This window comes from Amblyomma mixtum, chromosome 3 (genome assembly GCF_055824585.1).
Source record: "Amblyomma mixtum isolate Tamu chromosome 3, ASM5582458v1, whole genome shotgun sequence".
In the NCBI taxonomy this organism is placed as follows: domain Eukaryota; kingdom Metazoa; phylum Arthropoda; class Arachnida; order Ixodida; family Ixodidae; genus Amblyomma; species Amblyomma mixtum.
The window spans coordinates 246418598-246434741 of record NC_143014.1 but is presented as its reverse complement, the minus strand read 5'-3'; the positions used below and the strand labels follow the sequence as shown (position 1 = coordinate 246434741).

The window sequence follows — 16144 nt, the reverse complement described above, 5'->3', positions numbered from 1 at the left end:
AATGTAAAAGCGATGGCGAGGTGCAATTCAAAGCCACAACAGGACAGGAAAGCAGGCAATGACTGTAGCCACGAAATGTAAAACCAATACTGCTAATGCAGGTTCACTGCATCACCTCGTACAATCGCCTATGAATTCTTTGGCTGGTGGCTCACATGGTAACAGTGATGTTCCCCATCGACTCTTGGCTGTCCATGTGAATGCGACAAGGGTAAGCGAGTGCTGCTGGAAGGCGGCACCCTGCGCACCCCTCCATGCCAGGGTGCCCCTTGTGACTGTCGCTTAGAGGGCTCCTAAACACCTTTCCGTCAAAAATGTGCTATACCCCTGTGGCTATGAGGCATTGTCCCTGAAATGTCTGGCTGCAACATTTAAAAAAAATGCCTCATTAACACCGGAGTTACAGCCATTGCATTCAAATGATTTCACTATGCTCCTCTCCTTCACTGCCTTCGCCAAGGTTTTTCTCTCTTCTGCCTAGCTGACTAGCCTCCGAAAGTGAAATTCCCCCTCTTCCGACGATTTCAGCAGGAGGTGTGGAGTAAGTCAGATGCCTATTTCACAGCCCTGCCTAGTGCTGGTGCTGCGTACGTGGAGGGTAGACGAACTGTTTTGTCGTTGGCTGTGAACCAGAATATGGCAAAGAAAAGTTGTATGCTCGGCATTGAAGCACTGCTTTGCCACCAATGTTGCACCTACCAAGTTTAGTTGCGAAATTTCCTAAATACGCATGGTATGCGGGTGTTGTGCGATGTCAACGGCCATTAAAGAACTCCAGGTAAGCAAAATTAATCCAGAGCGCTCCACTACGCTCTCTCTGTCAGTCCATCTGCAGATGCCCGGCATGAAACCTGACATGCCTTAGAGTTTTCCTGGTGAGATACTAATACTCACTAAGAGGCTGTGCACGGAACAAAAGACAGAAAGAACAGACATGAAGCACATCTACATGGGGAGCGGACGCATATAGAAGCCAGCACGACATGGCAGGTGAGCTGAATGAAGCAGGCAGAAGCAGAAAAGTGCGGAGAAGCAGGTGACACGCCAGTGCAGCACCACGAAACAGACAACAACCGTGACGCATACGTGTGCTGGCAGAATAAGGGGGAGGAAGTGTCCGCACCAGCAGAGACTACTGAACAGGGGGCAGGGAAAGGGGGAGGGCAGTGTCTCCCCCTTAAACCAATCATGTCTCAGCAGAAGTCAGTGATTGACTGAACCCTGCACATGATTAGCAGAACTGAAAGAGATGATGCGCAAACTTCTTTAGTGCAGTCGATCACAAATCATGTGTACATCTTTATAAAGCTGCCCACTTCATCATGGCCCCTTTGTAACGGGGTGCATGGTGAAAAGCGTCACCTAGCCATTAATTCCTAGCGTGCTCAGTATCTCCAGATCAACTGCCAACTTTCTTCTTCCCATTCCTAAACTACCCTCCCGACTTTCACCAATCCTCTAGTCGTCTCTTGCTTCCTACTTTTTGAAAACTGAGCGTGCCCTGGCTTTTCTGAAACCCCAGTGCAAATTCCTGCACTGTACACTGAGGGCTGAAGCGCCTTACACTGGACAAGAGTATGTTCTATCGTTTTTCTGTTTTGCATGCAGCAATATGAAATGTCATCTGTGGTGTAAAATTTTTGCCTGGCAGCACTTTGCCCTCAAGCACCGAACCCTAGCCTTGAAAAGTAAACCACTCCCTTTGAAACTGTAAAAAAAGTTTTAAGTTTTAATGTTAATTGTAGCTGGTCTGTAGATGATTTAGTTTTGATGCCTGGTTGCCATCATATTACTTTGCTGTTCGCGCCCCGTAAGAGCCAAGCCAAAAAGCCATCACCAAGTCATGGGCCGTGTGTACGGAGGTGATGCAACAGCTACTGCACGGTGCTTGTGAACACTGCCCGGCAGCTTTGTGTTTTGCGGTGTTCATGAACTGAGAATACAGCTGGGTTTGCTTAAGTGGGCCAACAAACCACATAACTCCAATAAGAGACCGTCAGTGCTGCCTGCAGAAGCGGTTGTAAGCAGCAGCAGTGGCCAGAGCGACCCCAAAGGGCCACGCTCCACTTACTACCGAGGTACCTATGTTTTATCTTTTGTGGAGCCCATATTTCGAGTTAAGAATTGTAACTGTAATTGCAACTGTGCACACCAGAACACAGCGAAGGAACTGCATACACAGCTACTGATCATGCGACGCAGGTGTACTACAGCACATCGCAGTGCACACCTGCATCACACACTGATTGCGCAGTGTGGCCTGTTTCATGTATATATACCTCCTGATGGCGCCTGCCATGACGTGACAGTGAGTCACCTTTATATCACACGAAAAAATTTGAAGTTAAGCAGGTCAAGTAGCATACATGTCGTTTACTGTTGTTCTAAGGTTTGTCGTCCTGTCTTGGTGGATGTAAAATCATACATCATGCCTTTTAACTCCTGGTCTATGCCATGGCTTTGGGCTGCTGATTTGCCCCGTCCATCTTGGGGTATTGAGTGTGTGCTGATGGGCATTTTTGCATCTCGTCCTGATTGAAGTCTGTGATCGCACTGAGCGGCAGCCGCAGACAGTCTCCCATTTAACGGACGTTGGTGAGAAATGAACACTGAGACTGGGCATCTAAGTCAGGTTACAAATGTTTGAGTGTACTGCGTGGACGATCACTGCTGAGATATTGAGTGTGTTGCATTGTCGAGAAAATTATTGCTATATTCACTACACTATCTTCTTCCTTTATTTAATTTTCTCAAGATGGCTCATCATACTGCCACGTATCATTGTAGCGTCCGTTCGTTCGCGCAAGGCCGCAGAAAAGGGGTGTTATCATTTTTGTTCGTGACGCGAAAAGCGACCGGACTTATCTCGATTGTTCACAGCCATGAACAGCTGCATCTACGTGTTTCTAGATTACTCTAGATGAACTCGACCTGTTATCTCGAAGTTTCCTTGCCGGCTTTAAATTGAGCGATGCCGCGAGCGGCGGTCATTCGTAGTTTGACGACCGCCGAGCACGCCTGTTGCTTACGCCGCCGCCGAGTGATTCAGTTCTTTTGAGGGCGCAAGTCAGCCCAAATAAAGAGCTTCGTTTGCAAGTCTTTCTGGTGTCTTCCTGACCGCTGGACTGCCGTCACTACAACGTGACATCTGGTGGAGGTGCTGGGTAGCCTTCCATGTACCGGACACCCCCAGCAAGTCGCGACGCCAGCCCTTCGAGTCATTCACCGGAGGACTTGACTCCAGTCTACCACGCAGCCTCTTGGAGCCTCCAGCCATGACTTACGCTGCCGCAGTGCGCCGTCCTGCACCTCGACGACGGCACCTAAGCCCCTATCGCCCTTAGCCAGCTGCGCTGGAGCGCCGCCCTCTCGCCGCAACTCGCCCGTCCTACGAGCGTCGCACACGGCCTAGGAAATGCGACGAGTGGAGAACTCCCGACCAGCGCCGCCCACTATGCTTCCACTGCGGCGAAGCCGGTCATGTCCTCCGGCACTGCCCATACAGAAGACTGGGCATCCGAGGGTTCTCTTACGACGCTCCACGACCCCGACCCGGCCAGCGACCAGCCGAAATCGAGGAGTTTTTGCGTCGGGAAGACTTCTCACCGCCCAGCCGCCTATCACGTTCCCCGTCGCCTTCGTCTCCGCGCTTTGTATCTCCTAGCCGAGGTTACGCCGTGCGTGGACGCTTCCCCAGGCCCCGAAGGTTAAACTGAATAAAGCAGCCTCTGGAGGTGAGGTTGCTGATGAGCGCAAGAACTAAGATCCTCCATCAACAACAACACAAGATTATGCCTCAACTACGATGACCCCTAGGACGACGACGACCCCTACGACGACGACGACCCCTACGACGACGACGACCCCTACGACGACGACGACCCCTACGACGACGACGACCCCTACGACGACGACGACAACTACGACTACGACGACAACTACGACTACGACGACAAATACGACGACAACACCGACGACGACACGGCCAGACTTGAAGCTTTTACCGCTGCCCTTACACCTTATTAGGAACGCTAAACGACTCTAAGTTCTCGAAGCATTCTCCGTGTTTATTTTCATTTTAAAGCATCGAGACGATGCTTCTTTGAGAGGGGGGTAATGCCACGTATCATTGTAGCGTCCGTTCGTTCGCGCAAGGCCGCAGAAAAGGGGTGTTATCATTTTTGTTCGTGACGCGAGAAGCGACCGGACTTATCTCGATTGTTCACAGCCATGAACAGCTGCATCTACGTGTTTCTAGTTTACTCTAGATGAACTCAACCTGTTATCTCGAAGTTTCCTTGCCGGCTTTAAATTGAGCGATGCCGCGAGCGGCGGTCATTCGTAGTTCGACGACCGCCGAGCACACCTATTGCTTACGCCGCCGCCGAGTGATTCAGTTCTTTTGAGGGCGCAAGTCAGCCCAAATAAAGAGCTTCGTTTGCAAGTCTTTCTGGTGTCTTCCTGACCGCTGGACTGCCGTCACTACAACGTGACAATACACACATCGGCTGGAGGTCGTAGCATTGGTCTATAACGTCAAGGAGTGACCAGAAATTTTCAGTGCTCATATTGTGACTATATTGCTATTGCAACGTGCAAAGTTCGTGTTTGCGGACCTGCCCACAATGCGTTGAAGTCTTGATACGGCACCGCGATCATACAACAGATAAAAAGGTCATATTTAGCGTAAACCGGAGGTAAATTTACAATCGCTGTTAAGACATGGTCTCAGTAATTTCACGGTAACGAGAACAACTTGTTAAACAATGCGCAACACGATAAAACTAGAAAAATCACTTGTCCTGCGCTTGCATCCCAGGTTCAATATTGGTACCGGACTCTCTTCCGTGCGCCTACCTACCACGAAATGCGTTGAACTTATCCGAGAGTTCGTAATTGGTACGAAGACTTTCTCATTTGCGAAAGCCTACTGGCAATTAAATTCAGGTCGGCGGGAAAGCAGTGTAGCAGACGCATGTCGCAACCGCAACGGGACTGTCTTTACATACTTCCCAAATGCATTCTCGGCAATCCGCTTCCGATTTTTTTAGTTACTTGTGCAGTCCTCGATCACGCAGTGCTGTCTAGACAACCTTACAACCGTGAATGGCACTGATAAAAGGATGCAAATCTTTAAAACAGCAAAAATCTGATGAAAAAGGCTCCTCTGCAATACATAAAGCGAACGATTGCACAGCCCACTCGAGACTGGCAACAATGGATCGGCCGAAACGGAAATGGCTTTTGATGCAGTATTTACCTCCTACCTAGTTTGCCTTTAGTAAAATGGTGTATAGAGCTCCAACATCAGCTTGTCCAGCATTTCCTTTTGCCGGTGAATTTTTTTTGAAGACTGCACTTTGTTGCAACGTCGTCTATTGTTTTTTTCTCTTTGACATTTGTATTTATTAACAAACCAATCAATTCTTCTCCATGTAGCATCGATACGGCATCAGTAAATTGCCTGAAAATTTTTCCACCCATCGCTTGTCAATGGTCTGCCATAGCCATTCTTCATACCACACCTTACTTTACCTTGCCCTTACACTGTCTCCACACTGCTGCTACCTGGCAGCCAACTCACCAAGACCCGGACCTGCTGCCCCGCAGTACACACAGTCTGCTGTGGGGATAGTGCTGCTGTGACGCAGGCACTCTCATCGCGGGGAAGCAAAATCTAAGGGGAACAACGAGTCCCCCATCCCACAAATCAAACCTCTAAAAAATACCTCTCAGCTCGTGCAGCTTCTTACACTAATAAATCAATTTATTTGTGCCAATTAGTGGGCATATTTTTGTAACAAATAATGATTACATTGAACATATTTGCTTAACTCTTTCAGGCGTTTTGTACACAATTGCGTAAGTGGCAAGCTTACAGCTTTTTCTGAGAAACTGGAGAACTTAACAGTGATTTCATTATCTCAGTCAAACTGAGCACCCTTCTTTTTGCAAATAAGTTGTTTTTTTGTACCAAGTAGCGAATGCAGTAAATAATATTTTATATAAGAGTGAGATAGGTAGCACTTTGTCCGCCGTTTTTGCACAGGCAGATTTTGCTGCGAGCGAAAACAAATTGTTTTTGCTCAATTTCGAGCGTACTGTGCATCTTAGAAACACAAAGTGATTCCATGATCCCTAGGGTGCTTACCTGACACACGAGAACATTTCGATGTTACCAATTCTAACAAATCTGACACTCTGTATGGAATTCTCCACATCGTTGTAAAAACTTACCTGCTGGTCGTTCATGCTCAAAAACTAACAAATTCCCTTTCTTGAGACCTGAATATACCACTAAGGTGAAAAAATAACAGATTTCAATAAAACAAAAAATGGTGCCTGAAAGGGTTAACTGCTTTGTTATGACAAGGTTATACTAATAACAACAGCCCTTCCCAGAAAACCAAACTCTCAAAAATATTTTAAGGACAATTTATTCACCTTATCTATGCCCACATAACCCTGCTTTCACAGGATTCTGATACAGCTAAATTTATTTCGAGCATAATAAACATTTGACGCTGACAAATGTCATTAATTTGAAGGTATGCATGCTGTAGGAACAGAAAAAGAAAACTAATAAAATAAAAAGTGAACACTTACATCAAGATATTTCTAGGAGACCCGACTGATGTTTCCAGCTTCCGGATGTTCTCAGTGGTGAGGTAAGGTGAATTCTCTGTGGAAAAATTTCAAGCTCAGCATGCTTACACCAAGACAAATCTCAAAGCGTAAATTGCTAGCAGCAGGGCACCTAAAACAACCCAAATAATAATCAGAAACAGCTTTTGAGATAACATTAAAAAAAAATCTACATTTTATTCTTATTTATTTTATTCCATACCGCCAGCCGCCATACGGTAACCACGGCAGGAGTGGAACAAGCATACATCTTTGTACAACGCGATGCAACAAAGCAAACACACAAAATAAAAAAAAGCGAGCACAGAAGTAAGAAGAAATACTCTGCATTTCTCAAGAATACAAAAATGAAAAAACGAGCATGAACGAACACACTGCGTCTATAACAGAGACACGACCGCAGCTAAAGAATCCTGGTTTGTCAAGCTGACCTCGTCACGTGGAAGCCAGTTCCATTCTGATACTGTTTTTCGAAAGAAAGAAAACCGGTAAGCTTTAATTCGGCATTACGACACTACTGTTGTCGAGCTGTGTTTGCTGCGTATTGGCCAAGAAGTATTATATCCCATGTAAGAGACAAAATTAATATTTCTTAAATTATTAATAACACCATGCAGAAGTTTTAAACGATGTAACTTGCAGCGGGATTAAATCGTCTGGAGTTCAGACTACCTTAGGAACCCCAGGAAACTCCCATATTCACAAGCATCACTTTTTGCACACAATCACTATGAAGTAACACTCTTTAGCATACACTAAAACAAACATACCTGGTGACTTGCATTGAAGCAGTGGAGAACCAAGGTCTCTGAAATTGGGACAGGTGCGAAATGGTACAGATCACAAGAATTATCAAGAAAGACAAATACTGACAGATAGTTACCTCTGAAGTATGGTTTTTTCTTCCTGTAACAGCAGCAAATCACCTGTGCTCACAGTAAATGATTCTGAAAAGGCAATTGTGACAAAACAAAGACAATGATGATGAGGATACATAAAAAAATAACTGGTTTTTCCTTGCAGTATCAACAAACAATACAATAATGATGGAGACAGGTTGAGATTAGGAGAAAGATATCTCCAGACACCCACAGCAGCTCAGTTGCCATATATCGGCTTTTATACGTGTGACGCCGCTACAAAATAGTAGCAGCACCAGCCTCGACAGCCGCAACCAGGATGCCCAACCTTTAAATCTGGGTTTTATATAAAACTCATTTTGCAGGCTTCGTTCTGAAGCTATTTGCGCAGGAAACAGAAATACTATATACACAGTTGTGCCCATTCATAACGAATATGACGGTCATGCGGATCGCATTCGCTGTATCTGAGGTTCGTACTAAGTGAACTTCCCAAGTTACAGCCAAAAATACAAAGTCAGAGTATGCAAATCTGTTCTGCATATGTGCTTATTCGAACTACACCCTACTGCGTCGCTTTTCAAGCTCCCTACAGCAGTCACATGCCCCTCACTGATAGCGTCGCTGCCCACAAGCTGCTTTAGGGATGCAACGTATACGAGTATATAACTAATCGAACCACAGTGGAAGCCTCCACGGCAGCCAGTGGTAGATCACCATCCTTTCACCCCGCAACCCCCCCCCCCCCCCCCACACCCCACACTCAAAAAAAAAAAAAAATGTTCCGGAGTCCCTGACTCGGACTTAAAAACGATATTTCATACGCCAAATAGAGATTAATGACAAATCTGCCATGCTCCAGAGACAACAGATAATAAGAAAGAATCCTGGTTTTTCAACCTGACCACGTCACGCGAAAGCCCATTCCATTCTGATATTGTTTTTGGAAAGACAGAAAACTAGTAACCTTTCATTCGGCATCGTGGCACTACTGTTGTCGAGCTGTGTTTGCTGTGTGTTGGACATATTCCATGTAAGAGTCAAAATTAATGTTTGTTAAATTGTTAACAATACCATGCAGAAGTTTTAAATGATGTAACTTGTGGCGGGATTGAAGCGTCTGGAGTTCAGACTGCCTTAGAAACCCCAGGAAACTTCCATACTCACAAGCATCGCTTTTTGCACACAATCGCTATGAAGCAGCGCTCATTAGCATACACTGAAACAAACATACCTGTTGACTTGCATTGAAGCAGTGGAGAACCAAGGTCTCTGAAATTGGGACAGGTGCAAAATGGCACAGATCACAACAATAATCAAAAAAAGACAAAAACTGACAGATAGTTAGTTACCTGGGAAGTTTGGCTTTTTCTTCCTGCAACACCAGTAAATCTCCTGTGTCCACTGTAAATGCTTCTGAAAAGGCAATTGTGACAAAAAAAACAATGATGACGATGATTCATAAAAAAATAATTTGCTGTATTACAACTGCTCTTTCGTTGCAGTATCAATAAAAAATACTATAGTAATGATGGCGACAGGTCGAGATTAGGAGCAAGGTATCTCCAGACAAAAACAACTGCTTAGTTACCGTATATCACCTTTCATACTTTTGATGCCACTACAAAAGAGTAGCAACACCAGCCTCGACAGCCGCAACCAGGATGCCCAACCTTTAAATCTGGGTTTTTGATCTAAAACTCATTTCTCAGGTTTTGTTCTGAAGCTATTCGCGCAGGAAACAGAAATACTATATATACAGTCGAGCCCACTTATAACGACGGTCACGCGGATTGCAGTCGTCGTATCTGAGGTTCATACTAAGTGAACTTCCCAAGTTACAGCCAAAAATAGAAAGTCAGACAGTGCAAATCTGTTATGCGTATGTGTTTATTCGAACTAGACCCTACTGCGACGCTTTCCAAGCTAACCTAGAGCAGTCACATGCCCCTGACTGATAGTGTTGCTGCCCACACGTTGTCGTTGGTAGACCGCCCTCCTCTCACCGTCATCAGATTCCTGGCAATGGGGCAGTGTTCGTACTTCATGTACTAATATTTTCGTCAGTGTACGTCGATGTTGGCATCCTTACCTTCACCAAAGAAGTCATCGCAGGCGACATCAGGCTGGCATTGCTGCGTATTGACGACGCGTTGCCACATATATATGTGCTTTCGATAACGTGGCTGTTTGACAGCGTCCTCCATCATTCCTTCGATCACAAACTCTGTGTTACGGAAGCAACTGCTGATGCACTCCTCAGCCAGTTCTATCCACGTGAACTTATTTCATAGTGAGGAACAGTCACCCAAACTGAGACTGCGGCACCTTGTCAGTCAATAGCGATCAGTATGCACTGGTGATGGGGCAATGATAGAATACCTCAAGCGCGTTAATTATGCCGATGACAAGTGGCAGGTTGGGCTCCTCGCATTCGTTGGCAAAAGAGCGTGGTCACTGCAGTCAGAGAAGGCAGCACGTGGTGCGCCGCCTGGTTGTTGAGCATCAACAGGATCTTACAAATTTTTGTCATACCACTCGGCAAACAAGCCGCAAATTTATGCTTAGTGGCACACTCATCAAACAATACAGCCCTTTGTGTCGTGAGCACGAGAATGTAGCTACCAAAGCACTGCGCCTTGCTAATCTTGCAGAGGACACATAGCAGCCACCAGTCGCTGTCTTCCAAGCTTGGGTATTGAAGGATGGTAACTCAAAAGCTTACTGCACTTCTCACGCGCTTTTTTAAAGGCATGTGTTTCGGACGGCTGCATCTAGCAAAAAGCATTGTTGGTGTTCTATACAGCTCGTAATTTTTGTTTTTTTGCTTTTTTGGGGCGAATGCGTTCTTTCCTTAGAAAAGTGGGCGGTGGGGGAGGTGGTGCCACGGAGCCTCGGTGGTGCTAGCTTGGAAGCCACGCTTGTTTGTTGTATCTGAGATACAATGCCATTGCACTAATACATGTTTTGACAGTAGATCTGCCTTCATCCATCACAAGTGAGCATTCGTTATAACTGCAACCATTATAAGTGGGTTCGACTGACATGCTGAATTCACTCAGAAAGAGTCAAGTATGAAGACTGCCTTGAATGTGCCTCCCAACACGCTCTTATTACTGAAAAAAAAAAGTATAAAACTGTGAACATATCACTTGTGCCTGCCCAGGTAACTGCATCAGATTACCTTTCTTTGTGAAGTAAGCTAAAGGTATCGATGCAAATATTTTTGTCTCCTCACATTAGGGACCCCTAAACAATGAAGCCGTCCCCCCCCCTTCACCCCACCCCAGCATTTCTCCAGCTCCCAGTCTCCAACTTCTTGCACTCACATCAGATTTTGACAAATGCCTCAATCCTAGTATGACATTAACATAAAGCACAGTAGGGCTAAGCTGGTTGGCTTCGCAGCCAGCCATAAAGCATTTCGTTCCAGAAATCTAAACCAACCATGTCCCAACAGAAGTTGATTGTCTGATCCTTCTTCATGAGCATGCTAGGAAGAACTGAAACATACTAAGTATGCACAAGGTTTCTCACTACAGCTGATTGCTTCTCATTTGTAGAACATTACAAAGCTGTGCATTTAAATTCATTTTACACGCATTACCAAATACACCTCTCAACAGTGCAAAAAGAGAAAAATATAAACAAGAAATCTAAGATTTAAAAATGTTTATGAAACTTGAAATAAATAAATAAAACAAACTCGGAGTCTTGCTACACCCCTCCCCAACTAAAAAAAAATGTTCCGGAGTCCCTGACTCTGATTTAAAAACAATATTTCATACGCCAAATAGAGATTAGTGACAAATCTGATATGCTCCAGAGACACGACAGCAAATAAAGAATCCTAGTTTTTTTAAGCTGACCACGTCATGCAGAAGCCCGTTCCATTCTGATATTGTTTTTGGAAAGACAGAAAACTAGTAAGCTTTCATTCGGCATCGTGGCACTACTGTTGTTGAGCTGTGTTTGCTGCGTGTTGGACAAGAAGTATATTCCATGTAAGAGTCAAAATGAATGTTTGTTAACAATACCATGCAGAAGGTTTAAATGACGTAACTTGAGGCAGGATTGAAGCGTAAGGAGTTCAGATTGCCTTAGGAACCCCAGGAAACTTCCATACTCACAAGCATCACTTTTTGCACACAATCACAATGAAGTAGAACTCTTTAGCATACACTAAAACAAACATACCTGATGACTTGCATTGAAGAGGTGGAGAATCAAGGTCTCTGAAATTGGTACAGGTGCGAAATGGTACAGGTCACAAGAATAATCAAAAAGAGAGAAAAACTGACAGATAGTTACCTCTGAAGTTTGACTTTTGCTTCCTGCAACAGCAGTGAATCTCCTGTGTCCACTGTAAATGCTTCTGAAAAGGCAATTGTGACAAAATAATAACAATGATGACAATGATTCATAAAAAAATAATTTGCTGTCTTACAACTGCTCTTTCCTTGCAGTATCAATAAAAAATAGAATAATAATGATGGTGACAGGTCGAGATTAGGAGCAAGATATCTCCAGACACCCACAACTGCTCTGTTGCCGTATATCAGCTTTCATATATGTGACGCCGCTACAATGGAGGCCGGGATTGAACCCGGGTCATTCGGGTAAGCAGCTCAGCACCATAACCACTCAGCCACCGCGGCGGATCTTCTGCTTTAATTAGTAAAATCAACTACAACTATTACCACTAATACTAGCAATAATAATACATTGTGTTCCGCAAAGCAGCAGTTCTTTCACTACAAGCAGTTACATACAGAGAATGTGTGATGGCTGTCAGTTACTTTGGCTATCTAGCGTTATTTAGTTTGCTAGAGCAGCACTTTAAAATTGCTTTTCATAACCATGAAGCTCCCAAGTTTTTTGGCTCATTAAAAGTGATGCAAAGCCACTTACTATAGCACGACACTACAGTAACTTCGACATACCGAAACCAGTAACTTCATTGTGCTTTAACAGATAATGCTTAAAAATTACTGTCATGTAAATGTATAATTGTGTTGGAAGGCCATGAGATGCAAAGCAGTTCGACTATGCCAGAGAGGAACTATATATGTGACACAGTGCAAGAAATTACCTTCTGAAATGTTGCAGTCGAACAGTTTGCGGGCCTTGCTAGCTTTCCGGGTAGATGATCCATCAAGGACAGGTTCATCTGCCCTCCTGTTAGCAATAAAGAAAGCCTTTATTGACCTTAAGCCAGTTAATCACAGGCAAGCACATACAGAGGGCAGAACACACACCTCAGCCTGCACGCTCTGGAGGTACTCTGGACTGCACACAAATTCTATGCACACCTAGGACAGTATAATATAACGATTCTGCAACCGATTACACGCCATGCCCTAAGTCCACTGTTCGTTACTTGCTGAAGCCTAGGGCGTGGCGTTGCTTCAGCCAATGCCAAAGGGCGGGAAATTCAAAAAGGCATCGATTCGGCAAGCAGTCGTTATATAATACCAACCTTGGTTCAAAATGTGCTGGATGTGAGCATACGTAGCTGCAGTCACAAGGTTGCATATTCATTTCTTGCCTTGCAAGGCACCCCGGCTTTAGCACCTGCTTTTGCAGTCAAGAGCACACAGCTTGGGCATTTTAGGTGAGTATTCTGCACTCTGTGCACACCGTTACCACACCACTTAAATTCACACACCATACAGCTGCAGCTTGTAATGCTAAGCGTAGAGAGCTGGGCTAGATGGTTCTGGCTATAATTATGAGACATCATTCCAATGCACAAAAACATATGGGCGAAGAGAGCTTGTAATGGGCAGAGGTTTACAGCAGAAGTTGATTAGGTTTAGGTTTATTGGGGTTTAACGTCCCGAAGCAACTCAGGCTATGAGGGACGCCGTAGTGAAGGGCTCTGGAAATTTCGACCACCTGGGGTTCTTCAACGTGCACTGTCATTGCACAGCACATGGGCCTCTAGAATTTCGGCTTCATTGAAATTCGGCCGCTGCGGCCGGGATCGAACCGACGTCTTTCGGGTCAGCAGCCGAGCGCTGTAACCACTGAGACACCGCGGCGGGAACAGAAGTTGAAAGTGGGCTAGATTTGCTCTAAAGTTAATGCTCTAGCTATCCACCTCAGTGGTAGAGCAGTAATCAAGAGTTTGTGTATAATGCTAAAAGGCGCAGATGCACATCTGGCACACTTTTGATATGACTGATCTCTACTCTTGAATATGATACTATAGAAGCAATGCAAGATCTTTAAGAGATGGTGCAGAACTGCTAGAACAACAATGCGTATCTTCCGTGTAGCATGTGTGGCCAGCCATAACATTGCATTTCCTTTCAGCGCTAACATGTCAAGTTGATTGCATTTCACTTTTAACTGTGCTGCAGTACAACAGCTTGAGCTGCAATGCTTACAAGCAAATACAGGATTTTAGCTATATCCTCGTCAAGCCCCGAGTACATTCAACAGTTTTCTCCAACGCATGTAAAAAACGCGCTGCTTCTACAGCCTCATTTGGAAACTGCGAAGTACTTCCATATTAAGTGCCAAAAAAGAGGTACTTTGAACAGCTTCCGAAGGAGGCTGCTGTGTCTAAAACAGTGCTTACAGTAGCCAAGTGCTAGATTTCTTAAGGTTAGCAAAATTATTTGTAATAAGATATTTCTTTACATTTATTTATTTATATTTAGTTTTTATTTGCAATAAGGTATCCTAACAACATATTTGTAAAAAGTATTCTGCCACACATGTGGTTATAAGTAGTACACGTACGACAAAATGTTTCAGCGACTTTTTGAAGGCAAAGTGTATAAATCAGAAAACAATTAAGAAAAATATTAAAGCTGCCGCTACATTTTTTTTTTTCTGCATTGAGGACATCCACACTTCCACATTCAGAACATCCACACGTTGCAACCGATACAGGCTGTTGCAACGGTAAACGCACAATGCGAAAGCTGCTTGTTATGGGTCGCCAATGCTGCAGACGAAGCGGATTTATACTTCTGATCAAATCAGGGAAGTGCATTATCCAAACCTGATACGCCATTTTTGCGTCAAATTCCAGCGCAAATAAGCAAGCGGTTTTGGTTTGGTTTAACGTCTCAAAGCGACTCAGGCTTTGAGGGACGCCGTAGTGACCGAGAGAAGCACTTTGTGGCGCGCGTTTCGCGTTGCAACAGTCTATATGCTTTGATTTTGGCCGACAAGGAGTACTTTCGCTTAGTCGAGGCTGTAAATAAAACGTAATTCAAGAATAAGAAGCGGACAGCAATAATTAAGCCATGCAAATGCCGTTTGAGCATGTTTACAAACGTCAGAGGACGCCGCCTCCATCCACCCCACCAACCAGGTCCGTCGCGCAATGCGTGCACATTTCCGACAATACCCGCATGCAATAACACAACATGGTCAAGAAACTTGCAGTGATGAGCGTAAGATGTTGCTCATATCTGATCTGAGATGAGCAACATCTCTGAGCTGGTGGAATACATGACACTGGACAGCCTCGTTCGATCGTGTCGGGTGTCGTGAAGGTCCGCGAACCAAGCTATGCATGGTAACAACGCTACTTTAGCAATTATTACAAAACACTGGCCTTCTTAGGCAGTGGTGGGACATACATTTCACTCGGGCTATAAAATACTGGCGGAATGAGAGCCGCAATGATCGATGTAAGGCCAATTCTGCCTGCGCCTCAACGCCAACGCCTCAAACTACTGAATAACAGACGGTCGCCAGAATTTATCTTTGCAGGTAACACAGAGGCGCAGTAACACATTAGGGTACTCACAGCCTGACGTTCTGTTCTGCCATCGTGCTTCCGTGCGGCAGAACAGGACTTCCAGCGACAACGCATTACATTACCGCCGAAGGCGCACACGCAGACGAACCATTTTGAGTTTGACGCGCTCACAGTACGCTTGCAGCTGGCGGCCTTCGAACAACGCGTCGAACGCAACCGACGTTTGCCGGTGTCTCGACGTTGCGCAGAAGAACCAATCGCAGTTCACATCCTATTTTGACCAATGCCGCCGCAGCTATGTTACTACGTCACCAGTAGATATGTGGATAAATGGCTAGGCATGAATCCTTGAAGTTAGACAATGACTTGCGCCACCTAGCTGTGAATCGTATTATACAAGTTATTATCTGCCAGCGTTGTAAAAAAGCCTTCTGCGCACGCCGCAAGTCTTATTTTTGCTCAAGCACAGACCACAGGGTGGCTTATGATAGTCTGCGTTTTTCGCTTAATAATTTAACATTGGAACTTGCCTGGACTGCCCGGAATCGGTAAAAAACTGGAGTTGTAGATAGATAGATAGATACTTGAGGCCGTACCCTTTGTAACGGGCGGGCACCACTAAAGTGAGCACCCAGACCAAAAAAAAACAAAAAAACACAAAAAAACGAGATGAAAGCGCACAAGAAAGGAGAGAAAAAATAAAAAAAACGCAAAGTTCAAAGCAAGGAGTTCGCTCATCGACCGCGTTCACATCCGACTCTGCGGTTTCGCGCGGTTAGACACAGTGCGCCCCCTCGCACACCCTCGCTCTTGTGCTTGGAGGATCGTGAAAGCCGAGCGCCTGAGGGAATGTGGTGCCCTCTGTCGGCATCGGATGGAGTCTCTGGCATGACATCACCAGGTGCTCGATGGTCTC

General features: G+C 45.1%; 1 protein-coding gene across 1 annotated transcript in view; it reads right to left on the bottom strand.

Annotated features, from left to right (window-relative positions):
• LOC149354258 (uncharacterized) overlaps positions 1–16010 on the bottom strand; it is a 36002-nt gene extending 19992 nt beyond the window's left edge. The window contains exons 1-9 of the mRNA XM_089583231.1: positions 15277–16010; positions 12598–12683; positions 11817–11880; positions 11703–11740; positions 8858–8921; positions 8740–8777; positions 7529–7592; positions 7416–7453; positions 6607–6682 (exon numbers count right to left, since the gene is read on the bottom strand). Of these exons, the coding sequence (XP_089439357.1) occupies positions 6607–6682; positions 7416–7453; positions 7529–7592; positions 8740–8777; positions 8858–8921; positions 11703–11740; positions 11817–11880; positions 12598–12683; positions 15277–15299 (491 nt within the window). The 5' untranslated portion in view covers positions 15300–16010. The remainder of the gene's footprint in view (positions 1–6606; positions 6683–7415; positions 7454–7528; positions 7593–8739; positions 8778–8857; positions 8922–11702; positions 11741–11816; positions 11881–12597; positions 12684–15276) is intronic.
• Between the last annotated feature and the right edge of the window lie 134 nt (positions 16011–16144).